Raw genomic sequence first — 13,345 nt, 5'->3', positions numbered from 1 at the left:
TTCATAGCAGTATGTCTGTAACAACTCCAACCCACTAACAATGCAATATCCATTGACAGTAGCATTGATAAACATATGGTGGTCACTCACAGGTGAAATACTATACAGCAGTGAAAAGGAAGGCAACATAGATGGCCCTTAGACATTATGTTGAGCAAAAGAAGCCAGATACTAAAGAACACAAGGCATGATTTCATTCATGTAAATTCAAAACCAAAGTCTATAGAATAAGAATGTCCCATCGGTAATACAACCATAAAGAAAGGCAAAGGCGGCCAGGCGCAGAGGCTCACACCTATAATCCCAGCACTTTGGGAGGCCAAGGTGGGCAGATCACCTGAGGTCAGGAGTTCAAGACTAGCCTGACCAACATGGAGAAACCCCATCTCTATTAAAATACAAAATTGGCCAGGCGCAGTGGCTCACACCTGTAATCCCAGCACTTTGGGAGGCCGAGGCGGGTGGATCACGAGGTCAAGAGATTGAGACCATCCTGGTCAACATGGTGAAACCCCGTCTCTACTAAAAATACAAAAAATTAGCTGCGCATGGTGGTGCGTGCCTGTAATCCCAGCTACTCAGGAGGCTGAGGCAGGAGAACTGCCTGAACCCAGGAGGCGGAGGTTGCGGTGAGCCAAGATAGCGCCATTGCACTCCAGCCTGGGTAACGAGAGCGAAACTCCGTCTCAAAAAACAAAAATAAATAAATAAATAAATAAATAAATAAATAAAATAAAATAAAATACAAAATTAGCCAGATGTGATGGTGCATGCCTATAATACCAGCTACTCTGGAGGCTGAGGCAGGAGAATCGCTTGAACCCAGGAGGTGGAGGAAGGAGTGAGCCGAGATCATGCCATTGCACTCCAGCCTGGGCAACAAGAGCAAAACTCTATCTCAAAAAAAAAAAAAAAAAAAAAAAAAAAAAGGCAAGAAAAGATGTTCACAAAATGTCAGAGAGTGGTTTATTCCATATGAAGGAAAAATGGGAATCAGATTGGGGTAGTACTCTCAGGGGGCTGATAATATTCTCTTTCTTGACCTGGATGGGTAAAAGAGTTTGGTTTTTAAATCTTTTTATGGAAATATAGTGTACATGCAAAAAAGCGCACAAGTCAATAGATCTCCCTAAACCAGACACATCTACGTAACCAGCACTCAAATCAAGAAATGAGATATTTCCAACACCTCAGAACCCCCTTGTATTCCCTTTGGAGTATCTACTCACTCCTTCCCAGAGGCAGCCACCACCTTCTAACAAAATAGATTGATTTTGCTTGCTTCTGTGCTTTATATAAATGGAATTATAAAGAACACAGGTTGCCAGGCAAGGTGGTTCACACCTGTAATTCCAGCACTTTGGGAGGCGAAGGCAGGTGGATCACGAGGTCAAGAGATTGAGACCATCCTGGCCAACATGGTGAAACCCTGTCTCTACTAACAATACAGAAATTAGCTGGGCATGGTGGCACGCACCTGTAGTCCCAGCTACTTGGAAAGCTGAGGCAGGAGAATCACTTGAACCTGGGAGGCAGAGGCTGCAGTGAGCTGAGATCACACCACTGCACTCCAGTCTGGTAACAGGGTGAGACTCTGTCTCAAAAAAAAGAGAATACAGGCCAGGCACAGTGGTTCACGTGTATAATCCCAGTACTTTGGGAGGCTGAGGCAGAAGAATGACTTGAGCACAGGAGTTCAAGACCAGCCTAGGCAACAGGGCAAAACCTCATCTCTTAAAAAAAAAAATACAAAAATTAGCCAGGCATGATGGTGCGTGCCTATAGTCCTGCCATAGGCTGGGAGGATCACCTGCAGTGAGCCGAGATTGCACTACTGCAGTCCAGCAGCCTAGGCAACAGAGTGTGAGTCTGTTCTCAAAAAAATTAAAAAAACAAAAAAGGCTGGGCACAGTGGCTCACGCCTGTAATCCTAGCACTTTGGGAGGCCAAGGTGGGTGGATCACCTGAGGTCAGGAGTTCAAGACCAGCCTGGCCAACATGGTGAAACCCCATCTTAAAAAAAAAAAGAAGGCCGGGCGCGGGGGCTCACACCTATAATCCCAGCACTTTAGGAGGCTGAGGCGGGTGGATCACAAGGTCAAGAGATCGAGACCATCCCGGTCAACATGGTGAAACCCCGTCCCTACTAAAAAAAAAATACAAAAGTCAGCTGGGCATGGTGGCGCGAGCCTGTAGTCCCAGCTACTCAGGAGGCTGACGCAGGAGAACTGCTTGAACCCAGGAGGCAGAGGTTGCGGTAAGCCGAGATCGCGCCACTGCACTCCAGCCTGGGTAACAAGAGCGAAACTCCGTCTCAAAGAAAAAAAAAAAAGGATATACTCAGACTTTGCTTTTTAATTACTCTTAAAACTATACAAATACATTTTATGGGCTGGATGTGGTGGCTCATGCCTGCAATCCCAGCACTTTGGGAGGCTGAGGGGGGCGGATCACCCAAGGTCAGGAGTTTGAGACCAGCCTGGCTAACATGGCAAAACCCTGTCTCTACTAAAAATACAAAAATTAGCCAGGTGTGGTAGTGCATGCCTGTAATTCCAGCTATTCAGGAGGCTGAGGCAGGAGAATCACTTGAGCCCAGGAGGCAGAGGTTGCAGTGAGCCAAGATCACTCCATTGCACTCCAGCCTGGGCAACAAGAACAAAACTCTGTCTCAAAAAAAATTTTAAAAATATATATGTACTTTTCTATATTACAATAAATGTCAAAAATTTTCAAAGCCACCAACTAATCACTGTGCCTTAGCAACCAACAGCTAAGGTTTGTTTAGAACTATGCCCAAGCTTTTATATGCCATAATTTCCTTAATCCTAAGGATGTGGAAATATCATTTCCATTTCACAGGTGAGAAAACCAAGGCTCCGTGAGGCCATATGGGAGACCTGCTGGACTTCATAACCCACACTCTTCACAGCTAAACTACACAGGAGACAGATCCAGCAAGGAAGCAGGCAGGCTCAAGCAGTCCCAGCCCCAACCCGCCACAGTCCTCAGAGTACAGCTGTTCCTGCCAATGACCCAGCCCTCCTCCCCCACCCGACCGTCTCCCACCAAGGCCATACCTCAAAAAGGGCAGTGGGGAGAGGGGGCCCTGGAGAGAAGGCCACAGACTCACCCATAGTCACGGAGACCATCGTCTCCCTGGCCCTGACACTGCTCCCTGGAGCCTGAAAGAGAAGAGAGGAGAGGGCCCATGAGTCGCCACTGGCTGGGAGTGTTTGCTCCTCTCCTGTGCCTGTCCGTCTGCATGCCAGGGGAACGTTCCTGCGCTAGGGGCTCACCGCCCAGGAATAGCCTGGAGCAGCTGGCAGGAAGTCAGCCTGGGACAGAGCTGCCACCACCACCATCACTTGTGCCTGAGACAAGGCCCAGAGACAGCAAATGTCTACAGCTCCATTCTCACATACCCCAAAAGGTTAACTGGAAAAGGAGTGGGACAGAAATAAGACACTCCTGCCCAAGACTTTAACAATAAATACCAGTCAAGCATGCTGGCTCATGCCTGTAATTGCAGCACTTTGGGAGGCCAAGGTGGGAGGGCTTGAGGCCAGGAGTTTGAGACCAGCCTGAGCAACACAGCAACACCCCGTTTCTATTTAAAATAAAAAAGTTTACAAAACACAACACAATAAATATCCACTCATTCAATTCATTCATCCATTCAAAAACTATTTACTGAGAACCAGCTAGGTCTGGTGGCTCATTACAGTCCCAGCTACTCTGGGGGCTAAGGTGGGAGAATCCCTTGAGCCCAGGAGTTCAACACCAGCTTGGACAATATAGCAAGACTCTGTCTCAAAAAGGCTGGTCCTAGGGTCGTGAATTATCTCAATTGACTGTTCATAGTCCATTACAGATGGAACTCCTTATTCTACTCTTCCCCACTTTCTCACTACCGCACTTGACTAGTCTTCAAACAAACAAACCAACCCAAAACCCTATTCACTGAGAACCTATGTGTAAGGCACTTAGGGATACCAAGGTGAACAGAGCCATAGAACTTAGCAGCTAGTTGGGACAAGAGACAGAGGAGACAGAGAGTAAACAAGCAAAAGTTAATATAGTAGGTTAGGGAGCCTTTAGCATCATGGAGAAGACATGCAGGACCTGGGAAGGGAGGGATTGTAATTTTCAACAGAGTCATCAGGGCAGACCTAAAGCGAATTCAGAGACCTGAAGGAAGGGAAGCAATGAGCCATGGGGTTTTACAGAGGAAGAGTGTTCCAGGAGAAGGTACAGTGAGTCCAGCGCCCTGAGCCAGTGGCTCACCTGGCAGGCTGCGGGGAAAGCAAGGAGCCAGTGTGGCTGCAGTGGGGCAAGCAGGGAGGACACTGGGAGGAGACAGGCCACAGAGGTGGCGACCTGATCATGAGGCACCCCAGAGAAGACATGGAAAACCAATTTTCCCTTACATTAGCAAATGGTAGAAAGGTGGTGTTAAAGACATATTAGCACCTGTGGAGACTGTCTCCATTAAAAGCAGTGTTGAATGGGAACTAAAGGAAATAACTTTTTCATGTGATGATTCAATGCTATCTGGTTCCAGGATCACAGGCCCACATTGCCCTGGCCCAGACTTCCTTCCTGCTTAGCCCTCTGCCTCTTCCCTGACCCGGCTCCTCTGCCCTCTCTCTTCACTCTGCTCCCTCCTGTCTACCGCAGCCCTCAGTACTGATCCTTCTCCCTCACCTTCCACAGGGTGCATAAGCCCTCTGTCCCAGAACCTTCCTGTTTACAGCCCCATATAATCTGTCCCATCCACTAGCTGATTTTGGTGGTATAATGGAGTGGTCAAGAGTAAGAACTCTAGGCCAGGTGCAGTGGTTCATGCCTGTAATCCTAGCACTTCGGGAGACCGAGGCAGACAGATCACAAGGTCAGACGATCAAGACTATCCTGACTAACACGGTGAAACCCTGTTTCTACTAAAAATACAAAAAATAAGCCGGGCGCGATGGCAGGTGCCTGTAGTCCCAGCTATTCGGGAGGCTGAGGCAGGAGAATCGCTTGAACCCAGGAGGCAGAGGTTGCAGTAAGCCGAGATTGTGCCACTGCACTCCAGCCTGGAAAACAGAGCGAGACTCCATCTCAAAAAAAAAAAAAAAAAGAAAGAATAAGAACTCTGCAACAATACTGTAGAGTTCAAATCCAGCTCTACCACTAGATTAGCTGTGTGATCTCGGCAAGTTACTTCACTAGTCAGGCCCTGGCGTCCCCATCTGTGAACTGAGAGGTACAAACATGACTTACCTTAGAGGACTGCTGTAAGGGCTGGATGAGTTTCTATGAATAAAAGCACTTGAGACAGTGCTTGGTGCCCACGAAGCACCCTGGAGGTGTTGTGCCTGGTCTCGTCCTCCAGGCCTCCCTCCCCACACAGGTGCTTTGCCGGCCTCCAAGTTTTTAGAGGATGTCATCTGTGCCTGGAATGCTTGTTTCCTCCTGGCAACCTCTCCTTCCTTCTGTTCCACTGCCATCTACTTTGTGACACTTTCCCTAAGTCCCCACATATGAGACTCTCTCCTCTATCCTCAGATAGGGTTCATCTTGCCCTTCTCTGGCTTCTGCTCAATTTTTTTTTTAAGATTGAGTCTCACTCTGTAGCCCAGGCTGGAGTGCAGAGGTGCGATCTTGGCTCACTGCAACCTCCACCTCCTGGATTTGAGCGATTCTCCTGCCTCAGCTTCCTGAGTGGCTGGGATTACAGGTACCTGCCACCACACCTGGCTAATTTTTGTATTTTTAGTAGAGATGGGGTTTCACCATGTTTGCCAGGCTGATCTCAAACTCCTGACCTCAAGTGATCAGCCCACAGCACCTTCCCAAGGTGCTGGGATTACAGGCACCCAGCCTTCTACGTAATCTCTTATTGATGAATATGACCACAGACATCACTCTGTCCTGCACTCAACACTCTTAGATCCAATTTCCCTTCTGAATGTTACCACTAGCCAAAGATAATAGAGGCTGGGTATTGTGGCTCATGCCTGTAATCCCAGCACTTTGGGAGGCTGAGGTGGGTGGATCACCTGAGGTCAGGAGTTCAAGACTAGCCTGGCCAACATGGCAAAACCCTGTCTCTACTAAGAATACAAAAATTAGCCATGCATGGTGGTGGGCGCCTGTAATCCCAGCTATTCGGGAGGCTGAGGCAGAGGAATCGCTTCAACCCGGGAGGTGGAGGTTGCAGGGAGCCAAGATTGCACCACTATACTCCAGCCTGGGTGACAGAGCAAGACCTTGTCTCAAAAAAAAAAAAAAAAAAAAAAAAAAAAATTCAACATGCATCTCTCAAAGAACAAGGCACAGAAAGGTCCCAGTCAGTCAGACAGAACGTCTCACAAACCTGACACTATACATCAGGACCAGGGCTAAGCATCCTGCAGATACCTCACAACAGTTCAGTCAGTGAGGACTATCATTAGCCCTGTTGTTTTTTTTTTTCTCATGACACCAAGTCACCTTAGCCCTGCTTTTATCGATGAAAAAAAAACCAACTCATTGAGGTGCAGTCATTCGTCAAATCACACATCTAGCAACTGACCTTACTGGGATTCAAAAACAAGTTCTCCCTGATTCTGATGCCCAGGGAGTAGCTCCCATTGAGTGTTTACTAGGAACTGAGCATATACACATCTCAGTGACTCCTCACAACCACCCTCAGAAAAAAGTAAAACTGAGCCCTAAGTTACAGAGGAGAATGGCAGGTCCAAGATCACACAGCAAAAGGCTGGGCACAATGGCTCAGCCTGTAACCCCAGAACCTTGGGAGGCCGAGGCAGGTGGATCACTTGAGGTCAGGAGTTCAAGACCCGTCTAGCCAACATGATGAAACCCCATCTCTACTAAAAATACAAAAATTAGCCAGGCATGGTGGCAGGTGCCTCTAATCCCAGCTACTCGGGAGGCTGAGGCAGGAGAAACACTTGAACCCAGGAGGCAGAGGCCGCAGTGAGCTGAGACTACACCACTACACTCCAGCCTAGGCAACAGGGCGAAACTCCACCTCAAAAAAAAAAAAAGTGCTGGGCATGGTGGCTCACACCTGTAATCCCAGCACTTTGGGAGGCTGAGGCGGGCGGATCACGAGGTCTGGAGATCGAGACCGTCCTGGCTGACATGGTGAAAACGTGTCTCTACTAAAAATACAAAAAATTACCTGGGCATGGTGGCACGTGTCTGTAGTCCCAGCTACTCCGGAGGCTGAGGCAGAAGAATTGCGTGAACCCAGGAGGCGGAGGTTGCAGTGAGCCAAGATCGCACCACTGCACTTCAGCCTTGGCAACAGAGCAAGACGCTATCCCCCCGATGCCCCAAAAAAGTAAGAGTACCCATTCTTGGCCGGCGCCTGGATGACAGCAATACCTTGTCTCAAAAAAATAAAATTAAATTAAAATTAAAAAAACACCATCTCTTGGCCGGGCGCAGTGGCTCAAGCCTGTAATCCCAGCACTTTGGGAGGCCGAGGCGGGTGGATCACGAGGTCAAGAGATCGAGACCATCCTGGTCAACATGGTGAAACCCCGTCTCTACTAAAAATACAAAAATTAGCTGGGCACGGTGGCGCGTGCCTGTAATCCCAGCTACTCAAGAGGCTGAGGCAGGAGAATTGCCTGAACCCAGGAGGCGGAGGTTGCGGTGAGCCGAGATCGCGCCATTGCACTCCAGCCTGGGTAACAAGAGCAAAACTCCGTCTAAAAAAAAAAAAAAAAAAAACCATCCCAAAAAGAAAAAAGAGGACCCATTCTTAAAGGTGTTACGGGGATTAAACAAGTTAATAAACAGAGTCCTGAGAACGAAGATGCATGGCAGATGGTACAATGTTAAGTGTGCATCAAATAAAACAAACAAATCTTCAGTGAGCTAGGGAAGCAGTGGCACAGTCACTAACTTAACGCTAGTTGTATACAAAGTGTGAGCTGGGAACCAAGTATAAGGACAACTTGATGGAGGTCCATGGGATCTGACAACAGGGCATCACGTAGTACAAGTTCTAAACAGTATTCCTATTCAAAGGGAATACGTAGCATTCCTTTTTCAATTATCTTTCCATTTCAGTTTACAACGTAATGGGCTGTTCAATTTCCATTGTATTTTACCTTAACTCTTCCTTCCTCTCATGGCCAGCAATGCTAGTTTTCCATTGAAGACAGCAATGCAAATTTGCCTTCTCAAAATAATTGACTGGAAAAAAAAAATCCACTAGTCATTATCAAAAAAAGGAAAAAACCGAATATTTCAGGACTCAGCAAAATTGGTCAAACAGTAAGTGGTAGGATGTCGATTTTCCCGACTCCAGTTCTAAGTTTTTCCTATTGCTCTCTCTGAGCTTTTTCCCTCCACTTCCCTAGAATTCCCAGCAACACCATTGACTCTCAGAATCATTATCATCTTTACAGTTCCAAGCCACGAGCTCTCACTGTGTCAGCCCCTCAGAACCCTCAAGACGACCCTATGATACTGGGACTATTAGCTCTCATTGTATAAATGAGAAAAAATGGAGTTCAAGGAGGCGAAGACACAGGACCCACTGCCGCACAGTGGAGCTGGGACTTGAACCAAAATCCGACGGCTTCCAAACCCAACAATTTTTCACACTAAGCGCAAACATCAATATTAACAATAATAGCAGTGTAAGGAAGTCAGCGTTATGCGGAGGCGCTGAGCTATGAGTTCCAATGAACGCCAGCTGACTTCTCACTCCCATTTATAAAGCCGGTGCTACAGTCGGATTCCGACCCCCATTCCACAGGGGAGGAAACTGAGGCTCAGGGAAACAAATCGTATGTCCGAAACCGTACAGCGGAGACGCAACTAAGTCCAGAGCCCCGGACGCCACCTGTCCCCACCGCATCCGGCCCAGCCCCACCACCCACGACCCGCGCCTCACCTGGCCCACCGGGCCCGCGCCCACTCGCGCCGCCCGCCCTCCCGCCCGGCCAGCGGCGCCAACTGTCAGACACTCCTCCGGCCCGAACTGCCCGCCCCGGAAGCATCTGCCTCACCGCCGGAAGCTGAACTGATTCTCCCGCGGCCGCTCTAGCCTACCAGGCCGCCACCAGAGAGAGCGCGACCATAACAGTCACGTGACCGCCCACCTCCGGCCGGGGACTCCCCTCTGCGGGACGCTAGCGAGCGGCGCGGCCAATAAGAAAGGCGCATGCCTGGCCCCCGCCGGCCCGCAGTCTAGCCGTAGTACGCCTGCGCGCGGCTGGGGGGCGGTCAGGCGGGGCTCCAGCCTGGAAGGTGCTTGTGGGGCTGGGGCCCGGAGTGGGAGACGTGGAGTGCAGGTACTGTGCGATCTGGGGGCGCGGCGCCTCAACCGCCCTCCTTGTGTTGTCCTCCTGCCTATAATGCATCTCCTCCCTTATGTCGTCTTCGGTCCCTTTATGTCATTCCTCTCTTTCTGTCTCGTCCCCCTTAAATCCTCACCACTCCTTTGCTGTCGCCATCACCCTCTTTAATATCGCCATCAACCCCTTTAACTCGCTTTCGTTCCTCTTAAGCCCTCTTTGCCACCATAGGCCCTAATCGCTTCCTTTAAATTCGTCATCGCCTTGTTACCTGCACCCCTCTTTTGTTGACATTTCTCCTGTAAAATCCTCATTTCTCTTTAAACCCTCATCATACTCCCAAGTCACCTTCGCACGGCTACTGTCCCCATCGCGCTCATGCAACCCTTATGTCATCCTTACCCCTGATATCCTCGTCCCTCCCTTGTCATCACTGTTCCTCTGACAGTCACCATCCACTCCTCATGCTTCCGGTTTTCCCCATAAGGAGCCACCTAGCCTTACAGTTATTTTTCTTCCCTCCGTATCTTTGTCATTTCCCGTGTCACATCTCACATAACATACGGGGTACCGAAGCCCATTACCTGGGGTGTGTCAGAATCCCAGCCCCACCACTATACCTCTGGATACCTTGATTACCTTAGGCCACCTTTCCAATCCCAGCTTCATCTGCAGAATGCACTCAGGGACATCCACATCAGGACTGCGTGTGACGATTCTGTGAGTTTATTCTTGTGGCAGGCTCAGCTTGACATGGTGTTTTTGGCTAATATTGCTATTAACCATGTCACCCTCACCCTCATCCAGTCAGCTTCATCATATCCTCATGGTCACTCTCCCCAGCTACCCTCGGCATTCCTGGGGTGTCATCACAGACCTCATATCAGGATACTCTGCCACCACAGCCACACCACCCGACAGTCTCCATGTTGCCCTCACCTCTGCATGTCATCACACCTGTGGCAGTGGGACATCGGCCATCACTAACCTTGCTTCTGTAAATACTTAATTCCTATCTCATTATCTTGGACTGAGTGATTTCCTCCACCCCCAAAAATGAGAGCATTTAGCTAGTGCTATTGAGGGTCAAGGAGGGCTTGGTGAGGGGGAGATTATAGGTAGCTTAGGCCCAGACCTCCGTGGGTTTTTAGAATTGGGGCTTTGGAGAGATGAGGCAGGTTTCTCCCACATTTAAGTCAAACCTCATCAGTCCTGGGCCAGATGCAACGGCTTATGCCTGTAATCCCGGCATTTTGGGAGGCCAAGATGGGCAGATCACTTGAGGCAAGGAGTTCGAGACCACCGTGGCCAACTTGGTGAAGCCCCATCTCGATTAAAAATACAAAAAATTCGCCAGATATGGTGTCACATGCCTGTACTCCCAACTACTCGGGAAGCTAAGGCTGGAGAATCCCTTAAACCCTGGAGGTGGAGGCTGCAGTGAGCTGAGATCGCCCTACTGCATTCCAGACTGGGCGACAGAGGGAGACTGTCTCCAAAAAAAGAAAACTGAAGCAAAAAACAAAAGAATACAAAAACAGACCTGGCTGGGCAAATAGCAAGACCCCATCTCTACAAAAAAAATTTTTAAACACATTAACTGGACACAGTAGTGTGTACCTGTAGTCTCAGCTACCCATGAGGCTGAGGCAGGAGGATCACTTAAGCCCAGGAGTTTAAGGCTGCAGTGAGCTATGATTGTGCCACTGCACTCCAGTCTGGGTGACAGAGTGAGACCCCATCTCTAAAAAACATTAATTTTTTTTTAAGTGGTTAGGTGCAGTGATTGGCTCACACCTGAATATATATTTTCTAAAAAAACATTGTTTTGGCTGGGCGCAGTGGCTCATGCCTGTAATCCCAGCACTATGGGAGACCGAGGTGGGCATATCATGAGGTCAGGAGTTTGAGACCAGCCTGGCCAACATGGTGAAACCCCTTCTCTACTAAAAATACAAAAAATTAGCTGGGCGTGGTCGCAGAATCCTGTAATCCCAGCTACTCAGGAGGCTGGGGCAGGAGAATCACTTGAACCTGGGAGGCAGTGGTTGCAATGAGCTGAGATCACACCACTACACTCCAGCCTGAGCAACAGAGATTCCATCTCAAAAAAAAAAAAAAAAAAAAAAAAAAAATCCCATAGACAAAGTAAACCAATAAAACATATTTAAAAGCAAAAAAAAAAAGTTGTTAATAAAAATTTTTAAATCAGCTAGATGTGCTGGCACATGCCTGTAGTCCCAGCTGTTTGGGAGGCTGAGATGGGAGTATTGCTTGAGCCCAGGAGTTTGCGGCTGCAGTGAGCTATGACGGTGCCACTGTATTCCAGCCTGGGCAACAGTGTGAGACGTTATCTCAGAAAAAAATTAATTAATTATTTTTCAAAAAAAAAAACCACTTGAGTCCTGCATCCCCAAGTGAAGAGGGAAGTATCTTATTCTCAGCATATCTTAGCAAGGCAGTATTGTACAATGGTTCCCAGTGTGAGCCCAGGGGCTGGGACTCTCTGGCTCCAATCTTGGTTCTAGCACTTAGTACTTAAAAAGCTGCATGATCGGCCAGGCACGGTGGCTCACACCTGTCATCCCAACACTTTGGGAGGCCAAGGCGGGTGGATCACCTGAGGTCAGGAGTTTGAGACCAGCCTGACCAACGTGGAGAAAGCTTGTGTCTACTACAAATCCAAAATTAGCCGGGCATGGTGGTGCATGCCTGTAATCCCAGCTACTCAGAGGCTGAGACAGGAGAATCGCTTAACCTGGGAGGCAGAGGTTGTGGTGAGCCGCAATCGTGCCACTGCACTCCGGCCTGAGCAACAAGAGCAGGATTCCGTCTCAAAAAAAAAAAAAAAAAAAGGCTGCATGTTCTTGGGCAGGTGGCTTAACCTCCCTGTGCCTCAGTTACTGCATCTGCAATATAGGGGTGAAAACACAAATGAATCATTCTGCACATAATTCTTAAGCATGTACTATGTATGTGCCCAGCACTGCTAGGCACTGGGACTCCTCAGTGAGCAATAAAGACCAAAATATCTCTAGCAGGCACGGCAGCTCACGCCTACAATGCGAGCACTTTGGGAGGCCAAGGTAGGTGGATCACCTGAAGTCAGGAGTTTGAGACTAGCCTTGACAACATGGCGAAACCCCATCTTCTGCTAAAAATCCAAAAATTAGCTGGGCATGGTGGCGTGCCCATGTAATCCAAGCTACTGGGAAGGCTGAGGTAGGAGAATTGCTTGAACCCAGGAGACAGAGGCTGCAGTGAATCGAGATCGCACCATTGCACTCCAACCTAGGTTACAGAGTGAGACCCTGTCTCAAAAAAAAAAAAAAAAAAATCTGGCCTTTTGGAATGTACTACACTCTAGTGGGGGTAAGAGGCAATGGGTAAATAGGTAAGTAGATTATTGGATGTATTAGAAGGGGCATGGAGGATGTGTGGTCAAGGTTGTAGTTTTAAATAGGGTGGTCAGGGAAAGCTTTCTGAGAATGTGACATTGGAACCAAAGACTTGAAGGAGAAGAGAGAGTGTGGCCGGGCGTGGTGGCTCATGCCTGTGATTGCAGCAAGCACTTTGGGAGGCTAAGGAAGGCAGATGGCTTGAGCTCAGGAGTTTGAGATCAGCCTGGACGACATAGCAAAACCCTGTTTCTACAAAAATCAGCCAGGTGTGGTGGTATGCACCTGTGTTCCCAGCTACCTGGGAGGCTGAGAGGTGGGAGGATTGCTTGAGCCTGGGAGTTTGAGGCTGCAGTGAGCCATGATTTTGCCACTACACTCCAGCCTGGGCAACAGAGGGAGACCCTGTCTCAAAAACAAAACAAAAAACTGGAGAAAGAGTGGCATGGCACTCTGGGGGAAGGGCATGCTAGGCAAAGAGAACAGCAAAAGCAAAGGCCTTGAGTTGAGGTAGGAGCAAGCTTGGAATATTTAAGGAAGAGCAAGGAAGTCAGTGAGAGGAGAGGTCAAGAGACGAGGTTGGAGAGGTGATGGGGCACATCGTGGAGGGCCTTGTGGGCCATGGAGAAGACTGGC

At 48.8% G+C, this 13,345-nt stretch overlaps 2 protein-coding genes across 13 annotated transcripts in view; one reads left to right on the top strand and one right to left on the bottom strand.

Moving 5' to 3' along the window:
* The window catches only part of CUNH19orf47 (chromosome unknown C19orf47 homolog), a 34,009-nt gene extending 25,045 nt beyond the window's left edge, over positions 1–8,964 (bottom strand). For 2 of the 6 annotated variants that reach the window (XM_012461406.3, XM_012461409.3), the window contains exon 1: positions 3,134–3,265. In XM_012461406.3, the coding sequence (XP_012316829.1) occupies positions 3,134–3,152 (19 nt within the window). In that variant the 5' untranslated portion in view covers positions 3,153–3,265. Of the gene's footprint in view, positions 1–3,080; positions 3,266–5,268; positions 5,556–8,117; positions 8,203–8,908 lie in introns of those variants that run through there. The other 4 variants (XM_012461404.3, XM_012461403.2, XM_064381309.1 and 1 more) reach the window with 4 other exon arrangements.
* Positions 8,965–9,227: 263 nt separating this feature from the next.
* Positions 9,228–13,345, top strand: part of PLD3 (phospholipase D family member 3) — a 30,618-nt gene continuing 26,500 nt past the window's right edge. The window contains exon 1 of one of the 7 annotated variants that reach the window (XM_021670433.2): positions 9,228–9,308. The gene's annotated coding sequence lies outside the window, so the exon portion shown is untranslated. The other 6 variants (XM_021670435.2, XM_021670436.2, XM_064381307.1 and 3 more) reach the window with 6 other exon arrangements.

This window comes from Aotus nancymaae, unplaced genomic scaffold, assembly GCF_030222135.1.
Source record: "Aotus nancymaae isolate 86718 unplaced genomic scaffold, 86718_ANA_hifiasm-v0.15.2.pri h1tg000028l, whole genome shotgun sequence".
In the NCBI taxonomy this organism is placed as follows: domain Eukaryota; kingdom Metazoa; phylum Chordata; class Mammalia; order Primates; family Aotidae; genus Aotus; species Aotus nancymaae.
The sequence above is the reverse complement of the archived record's forward strand: the minus strand, read 5'-3'. Positions and strand labels throughout refer to the sequence as shown.